The sequence below is a fragment of the Chiloscyllium plagiosum genome, chromosome 19 (assembly GCF_004010195.1).
Source record: "Chiloscyllium plagiosum isolate BGI_BamShark_2017 chromosome 19, ASM401019v2, whole genome shotgun sequence".
NCBI classification, from domain to species: domain Eukaryota; kingdom Metazoa; phylum Chordata; class Chondrichthyes; order Orectolobiformes; family Hemiscylliidae; genus Chiloscyllium; species Chiloscyllium plagiosum.
This window is the reverse complement of record NC_057728.1, coordinates 20,666,037-20,690,558: the sequence shown is the minus strand read 5'-3', so window position 1 is coordinate 20,690,558 and position 24,522 is coordinate 20,666,037. Positions and strand designations below refer to the sequence as shown.

Sequence of the window (24,522 nt, the reverse complement as noted above, 5' to 3'; positions counted from 1 at the left end):
CTGTAGCACAGTTCCATTGACAACAGCTTCCAGAGCCACAACCTCTACCATCTAGAATGACAAGAACAGCACATGCATGGAAATACCACCATCTGCAAGTTCCCCTCCAAGCCACTTATCATCCTGATTTGAATTTATACCATCATTACTTCGCTGATGTTAGGCCATAACAGCACTATGGAACTCCTTAACAGCACTATGATTACATACAGTGGACATCAGTAGTTCATGAATGTTGGCTCATGGCCACTTTCGCCAGAGCAATTTAAGATTCACAACAAATGCTGGCCTTGCCACTGATGCCCACATCACATGAAGAGATGAAAAAAAAATCCTTTTGTATTTCTATGCATAAAAATAAGGACAAAAGAGTTTAAATTTTAAAGTAACCTGAATCCATAAATGCAGATAGTGATAAATAGGGAAAATCATCAATTTCTCTTGCATAAAGTGTCAAGAAAGATCCTGAAGGTTATGCTGAAAGAATCATCCTCTTGGAAAGAAAATATTAGTTGTACAGCAAACACACCTCACTACAATTATAAACAGATCCTGTCCAAAAACCTGCACAGAGCAGGTGATACTAGAAGAGAAACAGCATATACAAGTGTAGCAAACTTTATTTTAACTGGCACCTTATGAACCACGAGAGAACAGCAAAAATTACAAATACTGGAGGCTTTCTGTATTATTGCTATCTCTACGATGTCAGAGTAGTCAGCTAAGGCTACTGGTGAGAGGACTCTACTGTTAGGTTTTATTTCAAGCAAAAGTTTTTTTATTATTTAAGTGATATATGCTGTAAATAAAGTATAATGCAGATGGGTATACCTCCTGCATTACGTTTCTATTGCTTAATGTGTGTTTTTACATTGATTATCTGGACCTCTTGATCATCCAGAATATTTGATCAACCAGCACACTCCTGACCCCATAGATGCCAATTAACCAAAAAGTTTACTGTATGATTATATGGGAAATTATTCATACAAGTCCCTATCAGAATGTGCAGCTCACAAATGCATTCCATGTAATGTCATTTGAAAGCATAAGATGGCGCTGCAGGACAGCATGCAGGATAATTCTCTAAGGGGCTGGAGGCAGGGTCCTGCTGAATAACCAGCTGTATAGATCTACATTCATCCAGAATGGATGATTAATATGTTTGTGATGTTGTATGACTTATAATGGACAGCTGGTGGCCAAAGTTGGCACATTGTCTACTTGCTTGAAAGGAATGATTGATGTGGGGGAGGGCAACCACTTATTCACTAAATGAATGTAACAAACTGAGCAAAATGCTTTTAAAATCTCTCCATGTGGACTAGTTAAAGAACAATTCAGGACCACTGCTGAGTCAACAACAGAAGGGAAGTGTGCCGCATACTGAAAGGGCTCACTGCTAATCTATCAGACAGCATCTGAGCCAGTGTTGATTCAAATCATTAATTCAGTGCCAGTAGCCAAACAGATGCCACACATTTCAGCAACAGAGAAACATGTTGAAAGTCAGATGGGTACTTGCATGCTTTGCCAAGCTACACTTTCTGACAATAAGCATCAGCCACTGCAGATGTCAGAATTGCCTGGAGAACTGTCAGATCGGAGGCATTAGCTTTTCATGGAGATTTCCTACCGGAACAATCTATCAGCTGTAATTGATGAATCCCCTTGATCCCCTGCAGCACCAGCAAGCAAAGGTAGTGCACAGTTGGACACAAGACCCCTTATATTACATTTGATGCAAAGAAGCGAAAATGGTTGATTGCCTGCATTTTGGCAGCACTGATTTTGAATAGTTTGCTTGCAGCCTTAATTTCAGGCACAGCCACAGGCACATGGCACCATATTAATCATTAAAACTAGTGGTGTTGTATGAAAATACTATGGGAAAGGAGAAGTCCATGTATATTATGAATGGAAGCAAGAGTTTTACAAATTTGAGTTAAACTGAGTCCAATGTTAATAGCGTTGGTTGCATTGTTAGATTCTGCTCCTCACTCTTTAGCTTAAAAGCATTTTGTAGCACAACTTACTGCTAATGCTAGTCCTACCTCAGCCTTGAATATACTTAATGACCCAGTCTCGACAGCCCTTTGCACTAAAGACTTCCACAGATTCACTGGGAGTGCAGGAGGCTATTCCAGGAGCAACACCAGGCATACTTAAAAATGAGGTAACAACCTGATGAAGCTACCAGACAGGACTATTTGCATGCCAAACATCATAAGCAGCAAGTGACACACAGAGCTATGTGATCCAACAGCCAAAGGATCAGATCTAAGCTCTACGGTTCTGTCACATTCAGTCATGGTGGTGAAAAATTAAACAACTCACTGGAGGAGGAGGAGGTTTTACAAATATCCCCATCCTTAATGATGGCGGAGACTAACATCTCAAAAGATAACGCTGAAATATTTGCAGCAATCTTCAACCAGAAATTCCAAGTGGATGATCCATAGCATCACAGTCCTTAGCATCACAGATATGGGTCTTCAGTCAATTCAATTCACTCTACATGATATGAAGAAATGGTTGGAGGTACTGGATAATGGAGAGGCTGTGGGCCCTGATACCATTCTGGCAACAGTCCTGAAGATTCGTGCTTCAGAACTCCCTGCTTCTCCAGCCAAGCTTTTTCAGTACATTTACAATTCTTGAATCTACCCAATGTGGAAAATTGTCTTGCTTACAAAGTGCAGGACAAATTCAACCCAGCCAATCACCAGTCCATCACTTCATCATCATTAAAGTGATGGGAGATATTATCAACAGTGCTATCAAGCAGTACTTTTCCTTTTATTCACTTGCGGGACTTGGGCCTTGCTGGCTAACCAGAGTATATTGCCTGTTCCTTATCTTGCTTTCAACTGAATGGCTTGCTTGGCTATTTCAGAGGGCAGTTGAGAGTTGATCACATTGCTGTGCGTCTGGAGTCACACACGAGGTGAGGATGGCAGATTTCCTTCACTGAAGTACATTAGTAAGCCAGATAAGCGTTTTCAACAATCAGCAATGGTTTCGTGGTCATCAGTAGATATTTAATTCTAGATTTTTTTTGTTGAATGCAAGTTCTACCATCTGCCATGGTGGTATTTCAGCCCATGTTCTCAGAACATTGGCTGAGTTTCTGGATTAATAGTCCAGTGATAATACCACCTGGCCATTGCCTCAGCTGCTCAGAAATAACCTGCTCAATGATGTCTGGTTTGGGTTCCACCAGGGCCACTCAACTCCTGACCTCATTACAGCTTTGGTTCAAACATGGACAAAACAGGTGAATTCCAGAGGTGAGAGTGACAGCCCTTGACATCAAAACTGCATTTGACTGAGTGTGGTGTCAAAGAGCCGAAAACTGGAGTCAATAGAAATTAGGGGGAAACTCTTGGTTGAATCATAACTGGCACAAAGGAAGATAGCTGAGGTTATTAGAAGTCAGTCATCTCAGTTCCAAGACAGCTCTGCAGGAGTTCCTCAGTTTACTAGGCCTAACCTTCTTCAGCTGTGTCATCAATGATCTTCTTCCATCATAAGGTTTGAAGTGGGGATGTTCACTGATGATTGCACAACATTCAACACCATTCACCACTCCTCAGATACTGAAGCAGTCCATGTTTAAATGCATCAAGATCTGGACAGTATCTGGGCTTGGGTTGACACGTGTGTGGTGTATAGGTGAAAAGACTTAATTATTGCTGAATCCTCCCAGAATCAACATCCTGGCTGGGTCACCATTGACCAGAAACTCAACTAGACTCGCCGTATAAAAGCAGAGGCTAGAAATACTGCGGTGAGTAACTCACCTCCTGAATCCCAAAACCTGTTCATCATCTACAAGTCACAAGTCAGAAATGTGATGGAATTCTTTCCACTTACCTGGATTGGTGAAACTCTAACAACACTCAAGAAACTTGACAAAGGACAAGGACAAAGTAGCCCACTTGAATGGCATCACATCCACAAGCATCTACTCACTGTCCCACCAATACTCAATAGCATATATGACATCTACAAGATGCTCTGCAGAAATTTGCCAAATATCCTTATACAGCAGCTTCCAAACTCTCACTATGTCCACCTAGAAGAACAAGGGAGCAGATCCATGGGAACATCACCACCTGCAGGTACCACTCCAAGCTATTCACTATTCTGACTTGGAAATACATTGCTGCTCCATCACTGTTGCTGGGTCAAAATCCTGGAATCCCCTCTAAATGATATTGTGGGTCTACCTACAGCACCTAGACTGCAGAGGTTCAAGAAGGCACCTCACAACCACTTTCTCAATGGCGACTAGGGACAAGCAATAAATGTTGGTGCCACCAGCAATGCCCTCATCATACAAATGAGTAAAAGAAACTAAAAGTCTATCTTTTTAACCAATGAAGTCCAGGGATAGAAAACGAGAAAGAGGAATGATATTAGAAGAACATTGGATGAATTGGAGTCAAAATAGAAATGAAGAATCGGAAGAGAAATGAAGAGGAAATAAAGACTGGACAATCAGATAGAAAAGGGAGACAAACATTGAGAATTGGTTCATCAATTAAAAATTGGTTAGCAGAGCAGAAACCGAGTTTCTCTAAGGAATAAACAGACTTTTTTTAGAGTGGAAGGTGGTGACGAATGGCAGGGATCATTGCTTGAAGTCAAAATATATATGAATGATTGGATGAGGGAGTCAATTACAGTACTTCCTGACAACATAAGACAAGGGGAAGTCCGAGTGGTGAGGAAGATATAAAGAGGCTCCATCGCGATTTAGTCAAATTAAATGAGTGAAACAAGGCATGGTGAAGCAGTATTACATGGATATGTGTGGGGTTATCCACTTCAATAGGAAAACATATTCGCAGAGTATATTTAAGTGATGATAAATTGAGAATAGCTACTGTACAATGAGACCCAGGTGTCCTTTTACACTGGTCAATGAAAGCAACCATTCTGCTGCAGAAGCAGTTAGAAAGGTAAATGGTGTGTTAGCCTTTATTACAAGAGGATCTGAATAGGCTGTTTCTCGAGATGGTGGGTGATTTTATTCCACTGTTAAGTTCTGGGTCCTGATGTGGTGAAACAGTACAATGCTGAAACCACACAGCCAGTCCCAATGGCTCAGCTAGCATTTCAAAAGGTTGCCGAGGTGTTTCTAAATATTGCTTCCACTGTCTGTACTTGGCCTCCACCTGGGCCTGGCGGCATGATGACGGGAATGGTTGGGACCTTTATGGAGTCTTCTTCTGCAGTTTGGGTGGAATGTGGCAAGAGATTTCCACATGTAAGGGGAATGTTGCATTTTTTCAGAGAGGCTTAACAGGCATGCTTGAAATGTTTTGTTTGCTCCCTAGCAGCCACAAGGTTCAGAGCAGAGTTTTGTTTTAGAATAAAAAACAAAGAACACTACAGCACTTGAGCAGGTCCTTCGGCTCACCAACACTGTGCTGACACATTAAACCTTTCTAAACTAAAAACCTTTTGCCTCTACACAACCTGTATTTCCCCATTCCCTGTCTATACATATATCTGACAAGTAGCCTCTTAAACATTGCTATTGTATCCTCCTCTGGCATCACATGCTAGGCACTTATCAGCCTTTGTGGAAAAAAATGTTGCCCCTTGTATCTCCTTTAAAAATAAGTCTCCTAGCAATTGACATTTCTACCCTGGGAAAAAGACTCTGACCATTCATTCTATCCCTGCCTCTCAGAATTCTTAAAATTTCTATCAGGTCACCCCTCATCCTTCAACATCCAAGTTAAAAAAAACCTAGTATCCAATGTCTCCTCATAGCTAATATCCTCCAAACCAGGTAACATCCTGGTAAACCCCGTTTCTTTACCATCTCCAAAGCTTCCACATCCTTCTGATAGTGTGGCAACCAGAACTGTACACAATATTCCAAATGTGGCCTAACTAAAGTTCCATACAGCTGCAATATTACTTGCCAATTTTTATGGTCTATGATCTGACTGATCAAGGCAAGCATGCCACATGCGTTCTTGACCATGTTATCCACTTATGTTGCCACTTTCAGGGAACTGTGGAGCTCTACGCCTGGATTCCTCTTTATGTCAATGTCGCTAAGAGTTCTGCCATTTATTGTATACTTCCCTCCTGTATTAGGTCTTCCAAAATGCGTCACCTTGCTTTTGTCTGGATTAAACTCCATCTGCCATTTATGCATCCAAGCTAATCAAGGTCCTGCTCCAATTTCTGATAACCTTCCTCACTGTCCATGATATCGCCTATTTTATCTGCAAACTTACTAATTTCTGATGAAGGGCTTTTGCCCGTAATTTTTCCTGCTCCTCAGATGCTGCCTGACCTGCTGTGCTTTTCCAACACCACTCTAATCTTGAAACTTACTAATCATGCCTTGTACATTTTCATCCAAGTCATTGATATAGATAACAAACAGTAATGGGCCCAGCACCGACCCCTGAGGCACTCCACTAGTCACAGGCCTCCAGTCCATGCTTCCACTATTACACTCTGCTTCCTACCATCAAGCGAATTGTGTATCCAATTTGCCAGCTCACCTTGAATTCCATGTGATCTAACCTTCCAGAGCAGCCTATCATGTGAAACCTTATCAAAGACCTTACTGAAATCCTTATAGACTATGTCCACTGCCCTGCCTTCGTCAATCTTCTTGGTTACTTTAGATTAGATTCCCCACAGTGTGGGGACAGGCCCTTTGGCAAAAAAGTCCACACTGACCCTCCGAAGAGTAACCCACCCAGACCCATTTCCCTCTGACTAATGCACCTAACACTATGAGCAATTTAGCATGGCCAATTCACCTAACCTGCACATCTTTGGACTGTGGGAGGAAACCGGAGCATCCAGAGGAAACCCACGCAGACATGGGGAGAACGTGCAAGCTCCACACAGGCAGTCACCCGAGGCTGGAATCGAACCTGGGACCCTGGTGCTGTGAGGTAGCAGTGCTAACCACTGAGCCACCGTGTCGCCAGTAAAGAACTCTAACAATTTGTGAGGCATGATCTCCTATGCACAAAGCCATGCTGACTACTGCTAATCAAACTCTGTCTTTCCAAATGCTGTGAAATAATCTGCAAGTAGAGCAAGGAAATGTAAGTTGCAGAGAGCTTGATGACTGATCTCCAATCAATGCTTATCAAGAAATGCCAACTCAACCAATGGAGAATCTTAGGTATAATTGTAGATACTCCTACTGCTGTTTGATAGCTTGTTGGCACATTCCTGATCTTAAGTATTATAGATATAATAGTGCCTTTCTGACTTGGCTTTGAATATCACTGAAGATTGCTTGAGACCTATGATTTTTCTTAATAGTAATATGTTTTGTTTTAAAGTAAATGTGGATCACATCAACTTAAAGATATAAGCAATTTGTTTGGCAGCTTCCTTCTTTCCCTAATTTGCTGCTTTTTGCTGAGAACAATTCTAGTTTGCAAACTAGAAATTATGTTCATTCTCTGGACAGTAAATGTGAAGGTGAAATAATCTGTCAGATGTTTTTTGTATTTTACTGAAAGAAGATGCTGTCAAAACTAAGCACCATTTTCTACCTGTTCCCAATGTGAATGTCAATGGACGCAGATGCTGCTGACTACCATGGTAAACTGATTTATTTCCATTTTCCAGACATCAATGAGTGTACCAACACTGTGCTGCCTTGCCAGGTTGGCTACACCTGTATCAACAGCATTGGCTCATACAGCTGTAAGCGCAACGTTGTTAACTGTGGTCGAGGTTATCGCCTCTCTGCGGATGGATCACACTGTGCGGGTGAGTTGCCATTTTCTGACTTCAACAGTCACTGATGTATTAATAAATGTAACATATCATTAAGAACTATAAAGCCGATCTATACTGTCAGGAAGACTGAAGAATGAGGAAAGGCGAGAAAGAAAATGTCATCTTTGAATAGAAACATCGAGGTTTATGATAATTTAGTAATACATAAAGGTTAGTTTTCAGAATATTACTTCAAGCTACACCTTGAGACTGTGGCAAAGGAACAGGGGTTGAAGTAAGTAAAGGGGAAATTGAAAATTGGAGTATTTTATTCTTTACATTTCGAAAGTGGTCACCACATGGCTTTCTCTCTCTAATCCTCTAACTGTACCTGAATGTACCCTGTAATTTCACCTCAGCAATAGTGACAGAACTTCTAGCCACTTTGTATCTAACAATTCTGCCATATCAAATCATTCGATAAGATCAGGGCTGATCCCATTGCAGTCTCAATTTCACTTTCCTGCTTGCCCCTCATAACTGTGCCACTATGGGCGGCACGGTGGCACAGTGGGCGGCACAGTGGCACAGTGGTTAGCACTGCTGCCTCACAATGCCAGAGACCCGGGTTCAATTCCCGCCTCAGGCGACTGACTGTGTGGAGTTTGCACATTCTCCCCGTGTCTGCGTGGGTTTCCTCCGGGTGTTCCGGTTTGCTCCCAAAGTCCAAAAATGTGCAGGTTAGGTGAATTGGCCATGTTAAATTGCCCTTAGTTTTAGGGGCAGGAGTAAATGTAGGGGAATGGGTCTGGGTGGGTTTGGACTTGTTGGGCCGAAGGGCCTGTTTCCACACTGTAAGTAATCTAATCTAATCTAATCAGAACCCTCAACTCTCTTGTAGACCAAAATTCTGTCTATTGTAACCTTGAATATCTTCAGTTACACAGTCTTCATTGCTCTCAGTGGAAGCAAGTTCCGAAGATAAATAACCCTATGAGACAAGAAATTCTTTTTCAACCCTATTTAGATGGGAGACCTCTTATTTTGAAACTGTATCCCCAAATCCATATTCCCATATGAAGGAAATATCCTGTCAAGTCTCCTTGAAATCTTGAACATTTAAGTTAGATCATTCCTCATTCTTCTAAAGTCTGATGAGCTGAACCTGCTCAATCTTACATCATAAGACAGATTCTTTCTTCCAGGAAGCAGCCCTAATAAACCTTCTCTGAGTTGCATCCAATACGATTTTATCCCTCCTTAAATGAGGAAATCAAAACTATCCCTCAATTCCAAATTAATTGAAACTAGTTGGAAATATGAACTGCTCCTAACTGGTCTGTATTGGCACCAACAGCTCTCAACTTGTTTTAACTAGATAAAAAAGAAATAACTAATAACTTGCAACCAAAATTGGAGAGGTACCAAATCCGTTAGAGTCTCACTCCTCAACTGCTCACATCAAATATTATATTTAACCAAATGGTGATGTTAACAATTAAAAAATGTATTCAGTTAGTATTAGGAACAAGTCAGCTAGGTTTCTTTAGTCAACAAAGGACAACAAGTTTATTATGAATAAAGTGTATTTCAGCAAATATGCCAAAAAGGTTTATATTGTGCAAAGATATGACTTATTATTCTAACATCTCAAAATTAAAACGAGTTATGTGTAACTAATGACAATTGGCAAACACATACTAGAACACAGCAAATGCTATCAAAACATATAGTACAGATTCCTTTGCAATTTCCCCCAGATGCCAGTGACACTATGGGTCATCAAGTCTCAATAAAACTTTACAACAGTTTATGGTTCTTCACTTTTAACGTGGCCTTGAAATATCCTCAAAAGCTATTCTATCATGGGCCACCTCAATGGCTGTGCATACTTTAGTGGTTTACCTTCCTTTCCTGGGATTATACTCCTTTGGATTTTTGGCAACTGCAAATCAAACACTTATTTATAGGCATAACTGCATCTTTTCACAGATGACTAGCTTCTCCAATTTAATACCATGCCAAATTTATTTTCTGAGCTTTATCTGGCTTGGTTGCACAAAGCAAATATTGCTTTTATTTTCAAATTCCATATACTGCTGCATTGAACTATTCATGGCATGTGACTCCTTCTAAGGCTCCATAGCTCTCAGGACTTTTGCAGAGCTCTGACTCTAAAACTTAACAATCTACTAACTCCGAGAACTTCTTCATAACCTCAAACAGCACAAAGCGATCCACCTGCTCTTGACTTCTCAATGAGTCCCTAACTACACATATTTGATGTAGTTCATTTGTCTTTTCAGCAGTACAATTTAAGAGTTTCTTTCTCTATGCAAGTTGCTTCTATCTCTGCCCTTCTCTAACTCTAACCAAATGGGACCCTTGAACTATTCTTCAGTGGATCTAGGACTAATTTGAATGACTTATTGAAAACCTTGCAATGAGCCCTGCCATTGTTCCTTGGCAGTATTGAATATGACTAATATTTTAAAACAGTCAAATATAGCAAGTACCAATAGGATTCAAATGTAACAACCTCCTTGCAATTGTCTGTCTTCTGAATGTCCCCCAGATTGCTGGCTCTGTCAGCACAAATTGTTAAAACAAAATAAAGATTTATCATACTATCATTGAAATGTTTTATGTTTCTATTAGCATAACAAAACACCAGTTCAAAGTTTGGCATTTCCTTAATTTCCAATATTAGGTTGTCAGTCTCATTCTCTAAGAGACCTATGCTCATTTTCAGTATTCAGTTACCATTTATATAGAGCCATATAGCACGCAGTAGATCTTACAGTCCAATACATCCACGCCGATCAGACATCCAATTCCTGATGAAGAGCTTATGCCTGAAATGTCGATTCTCCTGCTCATCGGATGCTGCCTGACCTGCTGTGCTTTTCCAGCACCACACTCTCGACTCTGATCTCCAGCATCTGCAATCTTCACTTTCTCCTAGACATCCCAATCGGACCTAGTTTCATCTGCCAGCCCATTTCCCTCCCAACCCTTCATATTCATATACCCATCCAGATGCTTATAACTGTTGTAATTGTACCAGCCTCCACCACTTCCTCTGGCAGCTTGTTCCATACACGCACCACTCCCTGCGTGAAAAAGTTACCTCTCAGATCCTTTTTAAATTTTTCCCCTCTCACCTTAAACTTATGCTTTCTAGTTTTGGACGTCCCCACCCTGGGGACAAGACTTGGCTAATCACTTTATCTATGCCCCTCATGAATTTAATAACCTCTATAAGATCACCCCTCAGCCTCTGGTGCTCCAGGGAAAACTTTTGCAGCTTATTCAATCTTCCATTCCCAGCAACATCCCTGTAAATCTTTTCTGCATCTGCTCAAGTTTAACAAATTTATATAAGCTTCTGTTGTGTGTTCTTATATATTGTTGTAGATTCTTTTATGCTTCAATTTTGCCCTCATTTTCTTTTCGCTGTCCTTTGCTAGTTTTCTCCAATCTTCAGGATTACCATTTTTCACTGAATTATTTCTTTACTTTCGATTTTGTGCCAACCTTAACTTTTTAGTTGTTTTTATGTAGCTGAATCAACATCCACTTCCTGTCTATTTCCGCATGTGAAATATGATACACCATTTTCTGTTAAAGGAACTTATCATGACCACTAGGTATGTCCATTACTGCAGATGAATATAGCTCATGTTCCCCCTATTACATAATAATGATTCAAGTTAAAGCAGACATGCAGTTGAGCTTTTGATTAAACAGGTTACGTGTTATTTTCATTAAAAGTACTAAATATTTCAAAAGGATAAAGAAACAAAGTTATTAACAAAAACATGACAGATACCAAAATTAAAAGAAGTATGACAAGATAAAAGAATGCTTGCATGAGAGAAAACTATAGCCTCTGTGGTATACCACCACTGTTTTTCGCTTGAATTCCTTTTTGCTGAAGTGAAGAGGTTAATACTTGAATCAGATCCAGCAGCTGCAATAGCTTCTGCAGTTGAATAGATGGTATTTTCTTATGAACTACATTTCACACAACTGCACATTTTGGATAAAAGAAATGATTCCTAGCCTCTGTTCTGAAGGTGTGCTCAATTATTTCACAGCAAATCACTAGTTGTTTAAGATATTTCTCCCGTTTCTGCTTTTCCTTAAATTTCGAGAGAGGTGTTTTCTTCCTTGAAAGTTCTTGGACACTGATTGTTCTTAGCTACATTTTTTTCTCAACGTCAAAAATTCAAACTGGTTACATGTTCATATTGAGGAATCAAGGCTTCCACAAAGCAAAATAAAATCAGTTATATTGAGATATTTCGAATTCTTAGTCTTAAGGTAGGATTCCCACACATCCATCCCTTGTTTACAAATTCCTGGTATTTCAAGAGTCTTTACATGCCTCTGCAATCCCCTTAGAACTTACAGCTATTTAGTTAAGTGACTTGTGTTATAAGTGGGTTTGAAAAAGTTAATACTTTGGAGTGCCTTAAGCACTATTCACTCTGATAATGTCAGATGGACTTGTGAGCACAGCGGTTTAGGAACTTGAAGGAGTGAGACCTGACATTTGGTCCTCTTCAGAGTCTTAGAAACAATGTCCATCATATCAATCACAAAAATCAGAAAGTGTTGCTGCAGTTGTATACTCAGTGAGACATCATCTGGAGTACTCTGCACGGTTTTGGTCTCCTTCTTTCAAAAAAATGATAGTTTAGTGAAGTTTCACTGCTCTGGTTCTTGTGCTGAAGGGGTTATGTTATGAGGAAAGGCTATGTCTTTACACATTGGAGTTTAGGAACAATCTTTCAGAAATACGTAAGATTCTGAGTAAAGTTGACAGGGTGGACGGTGAGAGCATGTATCTCCTTATGGAGTAACATACACAGTTTACAGATTAGTGGTCTCCAATTTAAGACTGAGATAAATAGGAGCATTTTCTCTCAGATTGTAATTAGACTGTGAAATCCCCTTCCCCAGAGAACACTTGAGGTTGGTTTATTCGATATTTTCAAGCTAGTAGGTTTTTGATTGACAGTGGAGTCAAGGGTTATGATAGAGGGACAGGGAAGTGCAATTGAGGTGACTATCAGATCAGCCACATTCTTATTGAATGGCAGAGCAGGCTCAAAGAGCTGGAAGGCTTACTCCTGATCCTAATTCTTCTATTGCTTTGCTTTGGTGCATGGAAGACCCCATGCCCACTACTAGATTAATATTTAGCAGTGCCTGAATCAGGCCCTTAAGTGGCCTTCCCATCATGGACTTAGATCCTAATCAGGGTGGAAGCAGAAATGTACTGAGGTCCCGACACACACCCATCCTGACTGGTATACAAGATTCACCATGGAGGGGCCTCAAGATTCTGTCGACAAAATTTAAAGCAAGACTTCATCATGTTCTCCAATAGTTTTGCATAAAGAATTAGCTCTTCTCGTGTAAGGAGATTGGTGATTCTGGCGCCCCAATGCAAACATTATAGTGATCCTGATTCCCCCTGTTAAAAGGGAACAGTGATCATGATTTGCCCTGATTCCTTTGTGCAAAGGAGACAGTAAGTGGAAACCTATAAGAGTCTGAGTGATTCGGCTATGGTGAGATGTGTGGTAGAATTAGGCAATAAGTCCAGTGAGGCCAACCTCAATGTTAGGACCATTTCACTTCACCTTTAATAGTTTTGACAAGAGGCATGGCAAGTTTCTCACTTGGCAACAGCATTTTACCCTATAAGGGAGATTATTCTAGTTAAATGCCTTGTTGACGGACGAACTTACTTTATTAATGTTCAGCCTTCAATCATATCAAACTGTGCAACCAAGCTAGATGTCAAGAAAACCTGTCTTAGAAATTGGAGCAGATACCTGGTTGATTCAGCTGGCCGCTTGCTCCAAATGACTTCCACATTGCATTCAATCAAACTGCATTTCACAGCATGATTCATGAAAATTGACAGCCACCCACTAATACTGGCATCATAACCATCATGATACCTCTCCAACAAGCTTGCAGAGCCATTTAGGAAGTACAGACTTGCACTGCAGGGCACAATTCTGCAAGGATACTTTGCATAATAAAAACAGGCATCCAGTTCAAGGATTTGACCAGACTGCATCTCAGAGATTGTTTGCCTGCTCTCTTCACAAGTGCTTACTTAGCACCCATCTGCATGCTCACAGCATCTATGCCTTGCCATGCCATGTCTGTCAACATGTTGGCAATTCAGCCAGAACCAAAGGCTGTCACTATTATTGCATTGAACTGCTCTTTAGCTCAGACTAGCTGCTTCTCATGCATGTCGGGATCTTTCCTGGGAGTAGGGGCCATCTTGCTGCATGGTACACCGAGGCATCAATCTAACACTCACAAGCATGTGCCAACTGCCTGCATGTGTATTCAATCAAATCACCATGTTGGAAACTGGTAGGGGCAAGTTTTCAGTCCATTCAAGGCAGGGTGCTTTCAGTCACAGACATAATCCAAGGGCTTCATATGGTCAGTCATCTGCTTGGAGCACTCTCAGTCAGTGGATCTATCCCAGTGCAGTCCAGGGACTGTTCAATGTTCAGTGCAAATGTAGCAGTCAGTGATTATATTCATGATTAGGGGCTGCTCATTGAAGTGGGTCTGAGGTCTAGGGCAAAAGTAGTCCTAGGGGATCCTTCTGCTGATCTTTCAAGAGGATTCCAGGGACCTGTTGGGTCATCAGAGGGATGACTAAAGGCGGAGGGAGGTCATGACTGGGGCCAGCGCGGAACCAGTGGTATCTGTAGAGGTAAGATGAGAACAGCCAATGGGGTGTAAACCCAAAGGGTATGGTGAGAATGCAGAACCACATGGGAGAGCACAGTAGACTGCAGGAAGAGGAGTAGTGGCAGTGACCATGAAAACTTATTGAGATAATGCTGATCACTAAACCCTGTTCCCAGCAATGCAAAACTGTGCGGGGAGCATGAAAAGCAAAAGACAAAAAGTGCACATTTTTGCTACTACAGTTGTATGTCAAAAATACCTCACAAATCCTAACTTTTAATTGATCTTGTGTAATTTCGAGCTATTTTTCTTTATCTTGCAGACATTGATGAATGTGTAGGATTACAAAATCCTTGTGGTGAAGGCCATTCCTGCATCAATTCTCCTGGCAGTTTTCACTGTGATTGCAAGATTGGATATTATTTCAACAGCATTTCCAGAACATGTGTTGGTAAGTGGAATACATACATAGCCAGCAAAGGCTATTATTCTAAAACGTTACAAATGAAATACAATTTGTCTGGGAGTTCACCTTCTATTCTGAGTTATAGTTTAGAACCACAAGTTGAGATTGAAGACATGCTTAAGTGTCATTGTTACTTGACCTGATTGTCATTAATACTAGACTCAGGAATAATCATTTGTTGCAGGGTTGAATTTTAGAGGATGAAGAAAACCTGATGAGACCATTTCTGTAATCAAACCATAATGTGGCAGTGGGTGGATCTAAGATAGTGATTGAATATAAGAACATAAGAACCAGGAGCAGGAGTAGGCCATCTGACTCTTCGAGCCCACTCCAGTATTCAATAAGATCATCAAAGTTTGTGAGAAGATTTGCTGGAGGAAAGCTCACAGAAGCGCTTCACAGGAGGCTCCCAAGCACTGAGGATGTCACCTAGACAGGGGACGAAACGTCTGCGACACAAATTCCCAGCTCGGCGAACAGAACCACGTCAATAAGATCATGGCCAATCATTTTGTGGCCTCAGCTCCATCTACCTGCCCTCTCACCATAACTCTTCACTCCTTTACTGTTCAAAAAGTTATCTATCTTAGCTTTAAAAACATTCAATGCAGGGAATGCAAGGCAGGAACAGAAGGGGATGGATAGTCTATAAAGGAATGGTCATATGGACATGTTAGAATGTGTTCAAAGGTCAAATTTATTAGGGAATATATCTAACTAATTTTTAAGGGGTTCACATACTTATGAAAGAAAGTTTGTACATACCAGATGTTGTGTTCAATCATGCTTAATGATGTTTTGAATTAAATTAAAAACCATGATATCCTTGGCACATTATATCAACATAGGAAGAAAAGCTTATATTTATATGGCACCTTTCAAGATGTATGGACATTTCAATGTGCTTTGAGGACAATGAAGTTCTTTTATGCTGTGTAATTATTTTTGAAATGTATGAAATGTGCATACTGAGATACCATAAAGAGGACTGTGACAACAAGAAGATAATGTTTACGTTGAGGTTTATTGAGGGATGAATATTGCCAAGGATACTGGGGAGAGCTCTCCTGATCGATTTTGAGCTGTGTAATGAGACATTGTTGAGAGTGGCAACAGGGCATGAGTTTATCGCCTCATCCAAAGACAGCTCCTGATAGCCCACTCCTTCAGTACTGCATTGGAATGTAAGCTCACAACCATCTGACTCAGAGGTCACAAAGAGAAAATCTTTTGCCAAAATCATTTTTCTGAGGTACTCCACCTTTAAATATTTCTCCACATTGGTGATGTTCAATTCATACTCCAGTGTACCAAGTGGATTAGTGATTGCAACATGAACCTGCAGGATTGATAGGGTGCAAGTCACAGCTAAAGCACTTACCCATACTTATGTGCACCAATGTGGTTCTTATTGATGATACATTTGACCGGGGTGAAGTTTCTTAGAGAGGAGTTGGAAAGAACATAATGAAATGGAAAGGATAAGGAAAAGAGTGTTTGGAAGAATCATTGCTCTGTTATATCTTATGTGACAACGTTACATTGTCCATCCAAGTACGTTTTCTCTTTCTGTTTGGGCAATCTTTTTCTTGGTTACAGGAGACCTTGAAATGTTTGCATCATTTATATTCATAAACAAATCAAATGAAATGTTTTTAAAAGCCTTTTTCAACAATATAGTTTCCCTTTAAGCTTGTGTGGCTTAAGGTAGTCACAATGTTGAATACTGATTCCAATACAGCTATGATCGAGATCTTGTTTAGGTGCTGTCCAAGGTGATGAATCTTGTAACTTAATTTTGAAAGCTGCATTACCCCAATTCTGGATCTCCAATGAGCTTTCATCAAGAAATGGTTCCCTCCCCAAACTGTGAGCTTGCCTCTCCTGGAATTATTACTGAGACACTGGTGGAGTTGCTTGTGAGATAGCAGCTTGCTAACTAATGGTGTTAATGTCAGCAGGCAGTGGGGCTTCTTCAACTGTATTTGCTTCTTTAACTGTATTTGCTTCTTTAACTGTATTTGTTTCTCAAATAATAATTTCAGTATAGCTTTCTTGTGATTTACCTCCATGATTATGGGAAGATTTTATAAACAGTTGCTGTTCATTTCAGTTTCATGGAGCTATTGTTCCCTTCTTCCTAAATTTTGTACTTCTTTTTCTCTCAGATGAAAATGAATGCAGGCGTTATCCTGGACGCCTCTGTGCCCACAATTGTGAGAACACTCCAGGTTCCTACTACTGCAGCTGCAGCAAAGGCTTTAAACTCTCAGCTGATGCAAGAAACTGTGAAGGTATTCTACTGCTTAATAACTTACCAGCTGATCATTAAAAATATAACATTTTCTTATTTAACAGCACCTCATGTGATCCAAAAAATGCTTCTCTACCTTTAGCAGTATAAACTAAGATTTCAGATACTTCCAAAATCATTTTATCATAGTAAGAACTAAGCATCATATGGATCACAATTTTCATTATAGTGGGAATCTACAATTCCAAATGCCACTTTTCAATAACAAGGACATTTTCTTTTCTCCATTCATGGGAGTCTGAGCATTACTGGCAAGGCCATTGTTTATTACCCATTCCTATTTGCCCTTGATAAGGTTTGAGCTACCTGCTTGAACCACTGCAGGTCATGTGGTGTAGGTAAGCCCACAGTATTTTATTTCTGTAGCAATTTGATACAACTGAGTAGCTCTCAGAGAGACATTGAAGTGTCATTTAGGTGAGAATGAGAAAGGATTTGTTTGAAAAGCATTAGTGAGCCATCTTTTTGTTATGATAGTTTTGTGATCATCATTACTTCTTCCTATTTCACATTTATGAATTCAAACTCCAACAGCTGCTATGGTTAGTCCAGTAAGGTTATGACTATGTTAATCATTTCCTATTCTGGCATTTCCTAGACAGTATCTCTTTATCACCAGAACAAGTTGACATTTCTCTTGCAAAAGAAGGGCTGTCTTACTCTTATTCCTCACCAATTGCTGTCCTGGTTAATGGATGGACACATACACAGATCCAGTTTAAGGCACATAGGTATTATCACTGACACGAGATGTGCACACATAGAAGCCATGCCAACCTTGTGGGAGTTTTTTGTGACATTTAACTTGCTCCATATTTCTGACAAGAGATGAAAATAAACCTAATGCTCTTTTTAATCCTTTGTTTTGTGCTTTTAGATGTAAATGAATGTGAGCACAATCCCTGCAGTCAGGAATGTGCGAATGTCTATGGCTCATACCAGTGTTACTGCCGCCGTGGTTACCAGCTCAGTGATGCAGATGGCATAACATGTGAAGGTAAGGTAGATGATGATAATACTGTCTGAACTTCACTAATTAGCCTGGTGTATCACGTAGAAAAATTCACAAAGATCCATAGGTATTATCATTCAAGATGCTTATAGCCAGTAGAAAGTCAGCGTAAAATGGATCCTATTTTAAATCTCAAATGTTAAATGACAACATGCCAAATTGGTGTACAGCACTGTTCTACTAATATCCTTAGATATTTGTTATACCCCTCATCTCCAGGTTACCCTGTGCAGTATTTTCTAGCTCCGCAACCTAAGACATTGTTGATGTTATATCGACTTTGTGAGATGTTTGAAACTTCATTTTTTTCATTCGTGATTGAACTATTAGAAGGTCAGCTTCTTGCTTCCCTGTAGTGGTCCAGTTTTCATTACAAAGTGGTATTTCCTCATCATGCTGTGATTGCAGTTGCTGTCAGTGCATGTCCTTGGTAGAAGAACGAAAGATGTCCAAACAGTTCTTAACAAGAGTCATATTAAACTCATATTAGACTCAAAAGGTTAATTCTGTTTTGCTCCCTACAGATGCTGCCAGACCTGCTGAGTTTCACCAGCATTTTCTGCATTTTTTCTACCACTCATGCTGCTCATTTAGGGGAGGCAGTTGACTTACACTTCCTGTACTCTTGAATATAGGAATTACATGTTGATAAAGTATCAGCTGTCTCTTTTGGGGAGAGTTGTCCCTTGTTGTGGAAGGTGGCAAAGAAGTAAAATTATCCACATATTTCACAGGACCCATAAGACCATAAGGCATCAGAGCAGAAATTAGGCCATTTAGCCAATCGAGTCTACTCCACCATTCAATCATGATAAGTTTCTCAACGCCATTCTCCTGCTTTCTCCCTGTAACCTTTGATCTCCTTGACAATCAAGAATCTATCTATCTCAGTCTTAAACATACTCAATGCCTGGTCTCCATAGCCTTCTGTGGCAATGAATTCCATAGATTCACCACTCTCTGGCTGAAGAAATTTCTCCTTATCTCCTTTCTAAAAGGTCTTCCCTTTACTCTAAAGCTGTGTCCTCGGATCCTAGTCTTTCCTAACAATGGAAACATCTTCCCACCATCCACTCTGTCTAGGCCATTCAGTATTCTGTAAGTTTCAATTAGATCCTCCCTCATCCTGTGAAACTCCATCGAGTATAGACCCAGAGTCCTCAAACGTTCCTCATTTGTTAAGCTTTTCATTCGTTGGGACCATTCATGTGAACCTCCTCTGAATATGCTCCAGGGCCTATCTATACGTCATTCTTGAGATAGAGTCATAGAGTCCTACAGCATAGAGACAGGCCCTTTGGCTCAAACTCTTCATGCTGACCAAAATGTCCATCTCCCTGCACTTGGCCCATATCCTTCTCATCCTTTTCTATTCATGTATTTGTCCAAATGCCTTTTAAATGTTGTTAATGTACTGCCTCAACCACTTCTGCTGGCATCTCATTCCATGTGCTTACCACCCTCTGTGTAAAAACGTAGCCCCTCAGGTTCCTTTTACTCTTTCCCCTCTAACCTTAAACTGATGCCCTCTAGTCCTCAATTCCCCAACTGTGGGAAAAAGACTGAGTGCATTCACCCTATCCATGCCCCTCATGATCTTATACACCTCTATAAGGTCCCCCCTCTGTCTCCTACACTCTAAGGGTAAAAGTCCTAGCTTGTCCAACCTCTGAGTCCAGGCAACATCCTTGTAAGTTTCTTCTGCACTCTTCCCAGTTTTATAACATCTTTTCTATAACAAGGCAACCAAAACTGAACACAATATTCCAAGTATGGTCTCACCAACATCCCATATAACTGCAACATAACTTCCCAACTTTTATACTCAATGCCCTTACTGATGAAGGCCAGTGTACCAAAAGCTTTCTTCACTGCCCTGTCCACCCGTGACTCCTCTTTCAGAGAACTGTGTACCTGAACTCCAAGATCCCTCTGTTCCACTACACTCCTTAAGGCCCTACCATTCACCATGAAACTCCTACCTTGATTTGACTTTCTAAAATGCAAGACTTCACACTTATCTATATTAAACTCCATTTGCCATTTCTCGGCCAACTTCCCCAGCTGATCAAGGTCCTGCTGCAATTTCTGGTAACCTTCCTCACTGTCCAAGATACTGCGTGTTTTAGTGTCATCAGCAAGCTTATTAATCATGCCTTGTACATTTTCATCCAAATCATTGATATAGATAACAAATAGCAATGGGCCCAGCACCGACCCCTGAGGTACTCCACTAGTCACAGGCCTCCAGTCCAACAAGCATGCTTCCACTATTACCCTCTGCTTCCACAATCAAGAGAATTGTGTATCCAATTTGCCAGCTCGGCCCTGGATTCCATCTGATCTAACCTTCCAGAGCAGCCTACCATGTGGAACCTTATCAAAGGCCTTACTGAAATGCCCTGCCCTTGTCAACCTTCCTGGTCACTTCGTCAAAGAACTTTAACTAATTTGTTCGGCATGATCTCCCACTCACAAAGCTATGCTGACTACTCCTAATCAAATCCTACCTTTGCAAATACATGGATATGTTATCTCTCAGGATCTTCTCAAGTAACTTATGTACCACAGATGTTAAGCTTACTGGTTTATAGTTCCCAAGCTTTTCTTTACAGCCCTTCTTGAATAAAGGCATGACATCCACTACCCTCCAGTCTTCCAAAATCTCACGCGTGGCTAACGATTATGCAAAAATATCAGCCCCTGCAATTCTTTTCTCTAACTTCTTGCAGTGTTCTTGGATATATCTGGTCAGGACCAGGAGATTTATCAACCTTCATACATTCTAATACATCCAACACCTCCTCTACTGTGATATGGACCGTCCTCAAGATATCACCACCAAACCTTCCCAAGTTCTCAAGTCTTCATGTCTTTCTTCATGGTAAACACAGAGGAGAATTATTCATTGAGAACAAAGAAGAACAAAGAAAATTTACACCCCAGGAACAGGCCCTTCAGCCCTCCAAGTTTGAACCGATCCAAATCCACTGTCTAAAACTGTCGCCCGATTCCTAAGTATCTGTATCCCTCTGTTCCCCGCCTACTCATGCATCTGTCCAGATGCATCTTAAGTGAATCTACCTCACTCATCTCCTGCGGTTCTCCACATACTTGTCCATTCTGGTCCTTGAGGGACCCTATTCTTTCTCTAGTTATTATTTTTCCTTTAATATGCTTAAAGTACCTCTTTGGATTCACTCTAATCTTCTTAGCCAAAGCTATCTCATGCGCTGTTTTCACCTTGCTGATATCCTTCTTCAGTAAACTCTCTGTATTCCCTGTATACCTCCAGGGATTCCTTTGATCCCAGCTGTCTGTACTTGAGCCACGTCTCCTTCTTTTTTCTGGTCAAAGTCTTAATGTCTCTTGTTATCCAGGGGTTCCCTATTCCTGTCAATCTTGCCCTTCACCCTCACAGAAACATATAGACCTTGAACTCTAGCTATCTCACTTTTAAAGGCCTCCCACTTACCAGAGGTCCCTTTATCTGCAAACAAATTACTCCAATCAACCGCTGCAAGCTCCTGTCTAATTACATCAAAATTCATCCTGGTCCAAATTTAGAACTTGAACCTGTGGACCAGGTGTTTCCAACCTTTTGTGGCTTGGATCATGAGACTGGCTCCAGTTTTCACCTGCAGAACTGGTGTGCCTCTGATCTTCATTTTCTCTTGCACTGGTTCTGTGGCTCTGATCACCATTGATACTATGTAGCAGATCTGCATCCTCACTGGTGAAGACTATCAGTTTTATGAAACAAAACTATATACAAGGTATAGTTGTGAGAACATATTCTGGACTCCTACACACTTGGGCTCCAGTTCCATGTGATCTGTGGCCAAAGTGAGGTAGCTCCTTTCATGTATCCTCAGAAGCTATACTAAGAGTAAAGTAACGGTTGACCATTTACTCCACGAACCTTAGCCATATTCCTATGCTGTTACTTATCTAGAGTGGCATGTTGGCTCAGTGGTTAGCACTACTGCCTGACAGCACCAGAGACTTGTGTTCGATTCCACCCTTAGGTGACTGTTTGTGTGGAGTTTGCATATTCTCTCTGTGTCTGCATGGGTTTCTTCCAGGTGCTCCAGTTTCCTCCCACAGTCCAAAGATGTGCAGGTTAGATGGATTGGCCATGCTAAATTGTCTGTAGTGTACTAACTATGTGGATTAGTCATGGTAATTGTGGGTTATGGGGTTAAAGTGGAGAGGATGGGGGGGATGGGCCTGGATAGGATGCCCTTTGGAGGGTCGGTGTGAACTCAATGGGCCGATTGGCCTCTTCTCCCATGTAGGGATTCTATGATTAATCCTTCAATACCATACTACAAGTATGTGACAAGATATTCAACTATAGAGGAAGTCACAGGTAAGTACTGGTTTCTCACTGCTTTCACTGCTTCTCTTCCTCTCCTTTATCACAGTAATATTCAGGTCAATTATAAGAGGCCAGGTGAGATACAGCATTAGATTGAAGATTAAACTCTGTAGTATGGCTTAGTATCACATCACAAGATGTATTTTCTTTTGTATTACTCTCTGAACCAATCAGCATTTGTTGGAGCCTGTATTTGGAGATGGTTGACCTCTCCTGATGCTCACTCTCCAGGAAACCTTGTAACACATTTGCTCTTATTACATTTTTCTTTGACTGTACACAATGGTTGGTGTTCTTATTGCCAGCCAAAACAAAGACAGTCACCTTACATTCACTCTCTCAAAGTCTGACTTTGAACAAATCAGAATTCTCATTCTACATCTACCAGATTAAGCCAATTACTTGATTTGAACAAAGAGGTCCAGAGCCTGTCTCCATCTATTTTGTACTAGAGCTCTCAAACACTTGACTATGAAATCATACAAACTCAATTTTCCTCTTATGCTGCAGTATAGCAGCTGCAATAAAATTGTAATGGAAGTTCTCTCCTGAATAGTCTGGAAGGACCAATTGTTAACTCTACTGTATGGCATGAAGCTGAACTATATAGTTTCTTGGTATTATCCCTTCCTGAGGTGAGTGATCTGATCTCAGCTAAGTGTTCAGTGTCATAACTGGGTTGGAGAGGAGGTAAAGCAGCTAAGTTCACAGTGAGTCATTATATTATGTTTTCTGTTGTGATAGAAAAGGGATTAAACTTTTCACTATGGAGAGAAAAACTCATGACTACCCCCATTGATGTACATAAAGCAAGTGCAGTAGAACATAAACTTACATTTGTAAAGTTTGCACAAGTAAATTGAAAACAGATCATGAAAAAACATCTTTGCTTGAAAAGTTAAGATTAAAGTTTGAAATAATCAACCAGAATTGGTTGTGGAATTGAATATCTGGGCAGTTCAAAATGTTGTTGAATACTGGACTAGGAGTAAAAATGTTGGAGGAAGGAATTGATGGGCCAGCTGGTTTTGTTTCCATTGAAAAATTTGATTTTGATTAACCAGATATATTGCTCCCATTGCTCAGCCATATTCTAATACTGAAAGCCTAGGTCACTCAGCAAAGCTACTAGAGGATGGATGATATCCAAGCAATCACATTTTAGTAGTATAAATTCACCTATTCAGAAGGGGGCTGAAAAATGCAAAGAATAAAAAGAAAACAGACTAAATTCTGTTCACACTAATTCAGAGTGTCTCTAGACCAATTGGCTAAGTCCCTTTGACATATCTCAATAGACTTATTACCAGCTCCTCTTTTATATCACTTGTGACATTCTGTGTCAATTGACTATTTCAAACTATGTATTTCTTTTCATCTGGTTGTAGACATTGATGAATGTGCGCTACCTGCTGGAGGCAACATTTGCTCCTATCGCTGTGTCAATACTCCTGGCAGCTTCCAGTGTGCTTGTCCAGTGGCTGGTTACACACTTGCATCCAATGGACGTAACTGCCAAGGTAGGACATTCTTGCAGAATCTATTAAACTATTGAATTCACTATTATCATTACTGCTGGTGTTCCTTCTAAGTTTGAAAATGTGTTGCTGGAATAGCGCAGCAGGTCAGGCAGCATCCAGGGAACAGGAGAATCGACGTTTCGGGCATAAGCCCTTCTTCAGGAATGAGGAAAGTGTGTCCAGCAGGCTAGGATAAAAGGTAGGGAGGAGGGATTTGGGGGAGGGGCATTGGAAATGCGATAGGTGGAAAGAGGTCAAGGTGAGGGTGATAGGTCAGACTGGGGTGGGGGCGGAGAGGTCAGGAAGAAGATTGCAGGTTAGGAGGGGGGTGCTGAGTTCGATGGATTTGACTGAGACAAGGTGGGG

The 24,522-nt window shown here is 40.7% G+C and overlaps 1 protein-coding gene across 3 annotated transcripts in view; it reads left to right on the top strand.

The window, feature by feature from the left end:
- fbln1 (fibulin 1) overlaps positions 1 to 24,522 on the top strand; it is a 176,551-nt gene that overhangs the window by 70,461 nt on the left and 81,568 nt on the right. For all 3 annotated transcript variants that reach the window (XM_043709278.1, XM_043709280.1, XM_043709279.1), the window contains 5 exons: positions 7,630 to 7,773; positions 14,783 to 14,911; positions 17,098 to 17,223; positions 18,121 to 18,240; positions 24,025 to 24,156. In XM_043709278.1, coding sequence (XP_043565213.1) covers positions 7,630 to 7,773; positions 14,783 to 14,911; positions 17,098 to 17,223; positions 18,121 to 18,240; positions 24,025 to 24,156 — 651 coding nt within the window. The remainder of the gene's footprint in view (positions 1 to 7,629; positions 7,774 to 14,782; positions 14,912 to 17,097; positions 17,224 to 18,120; positions 18,241 to 24,024; positions 24,157 to 24,522) is intronic.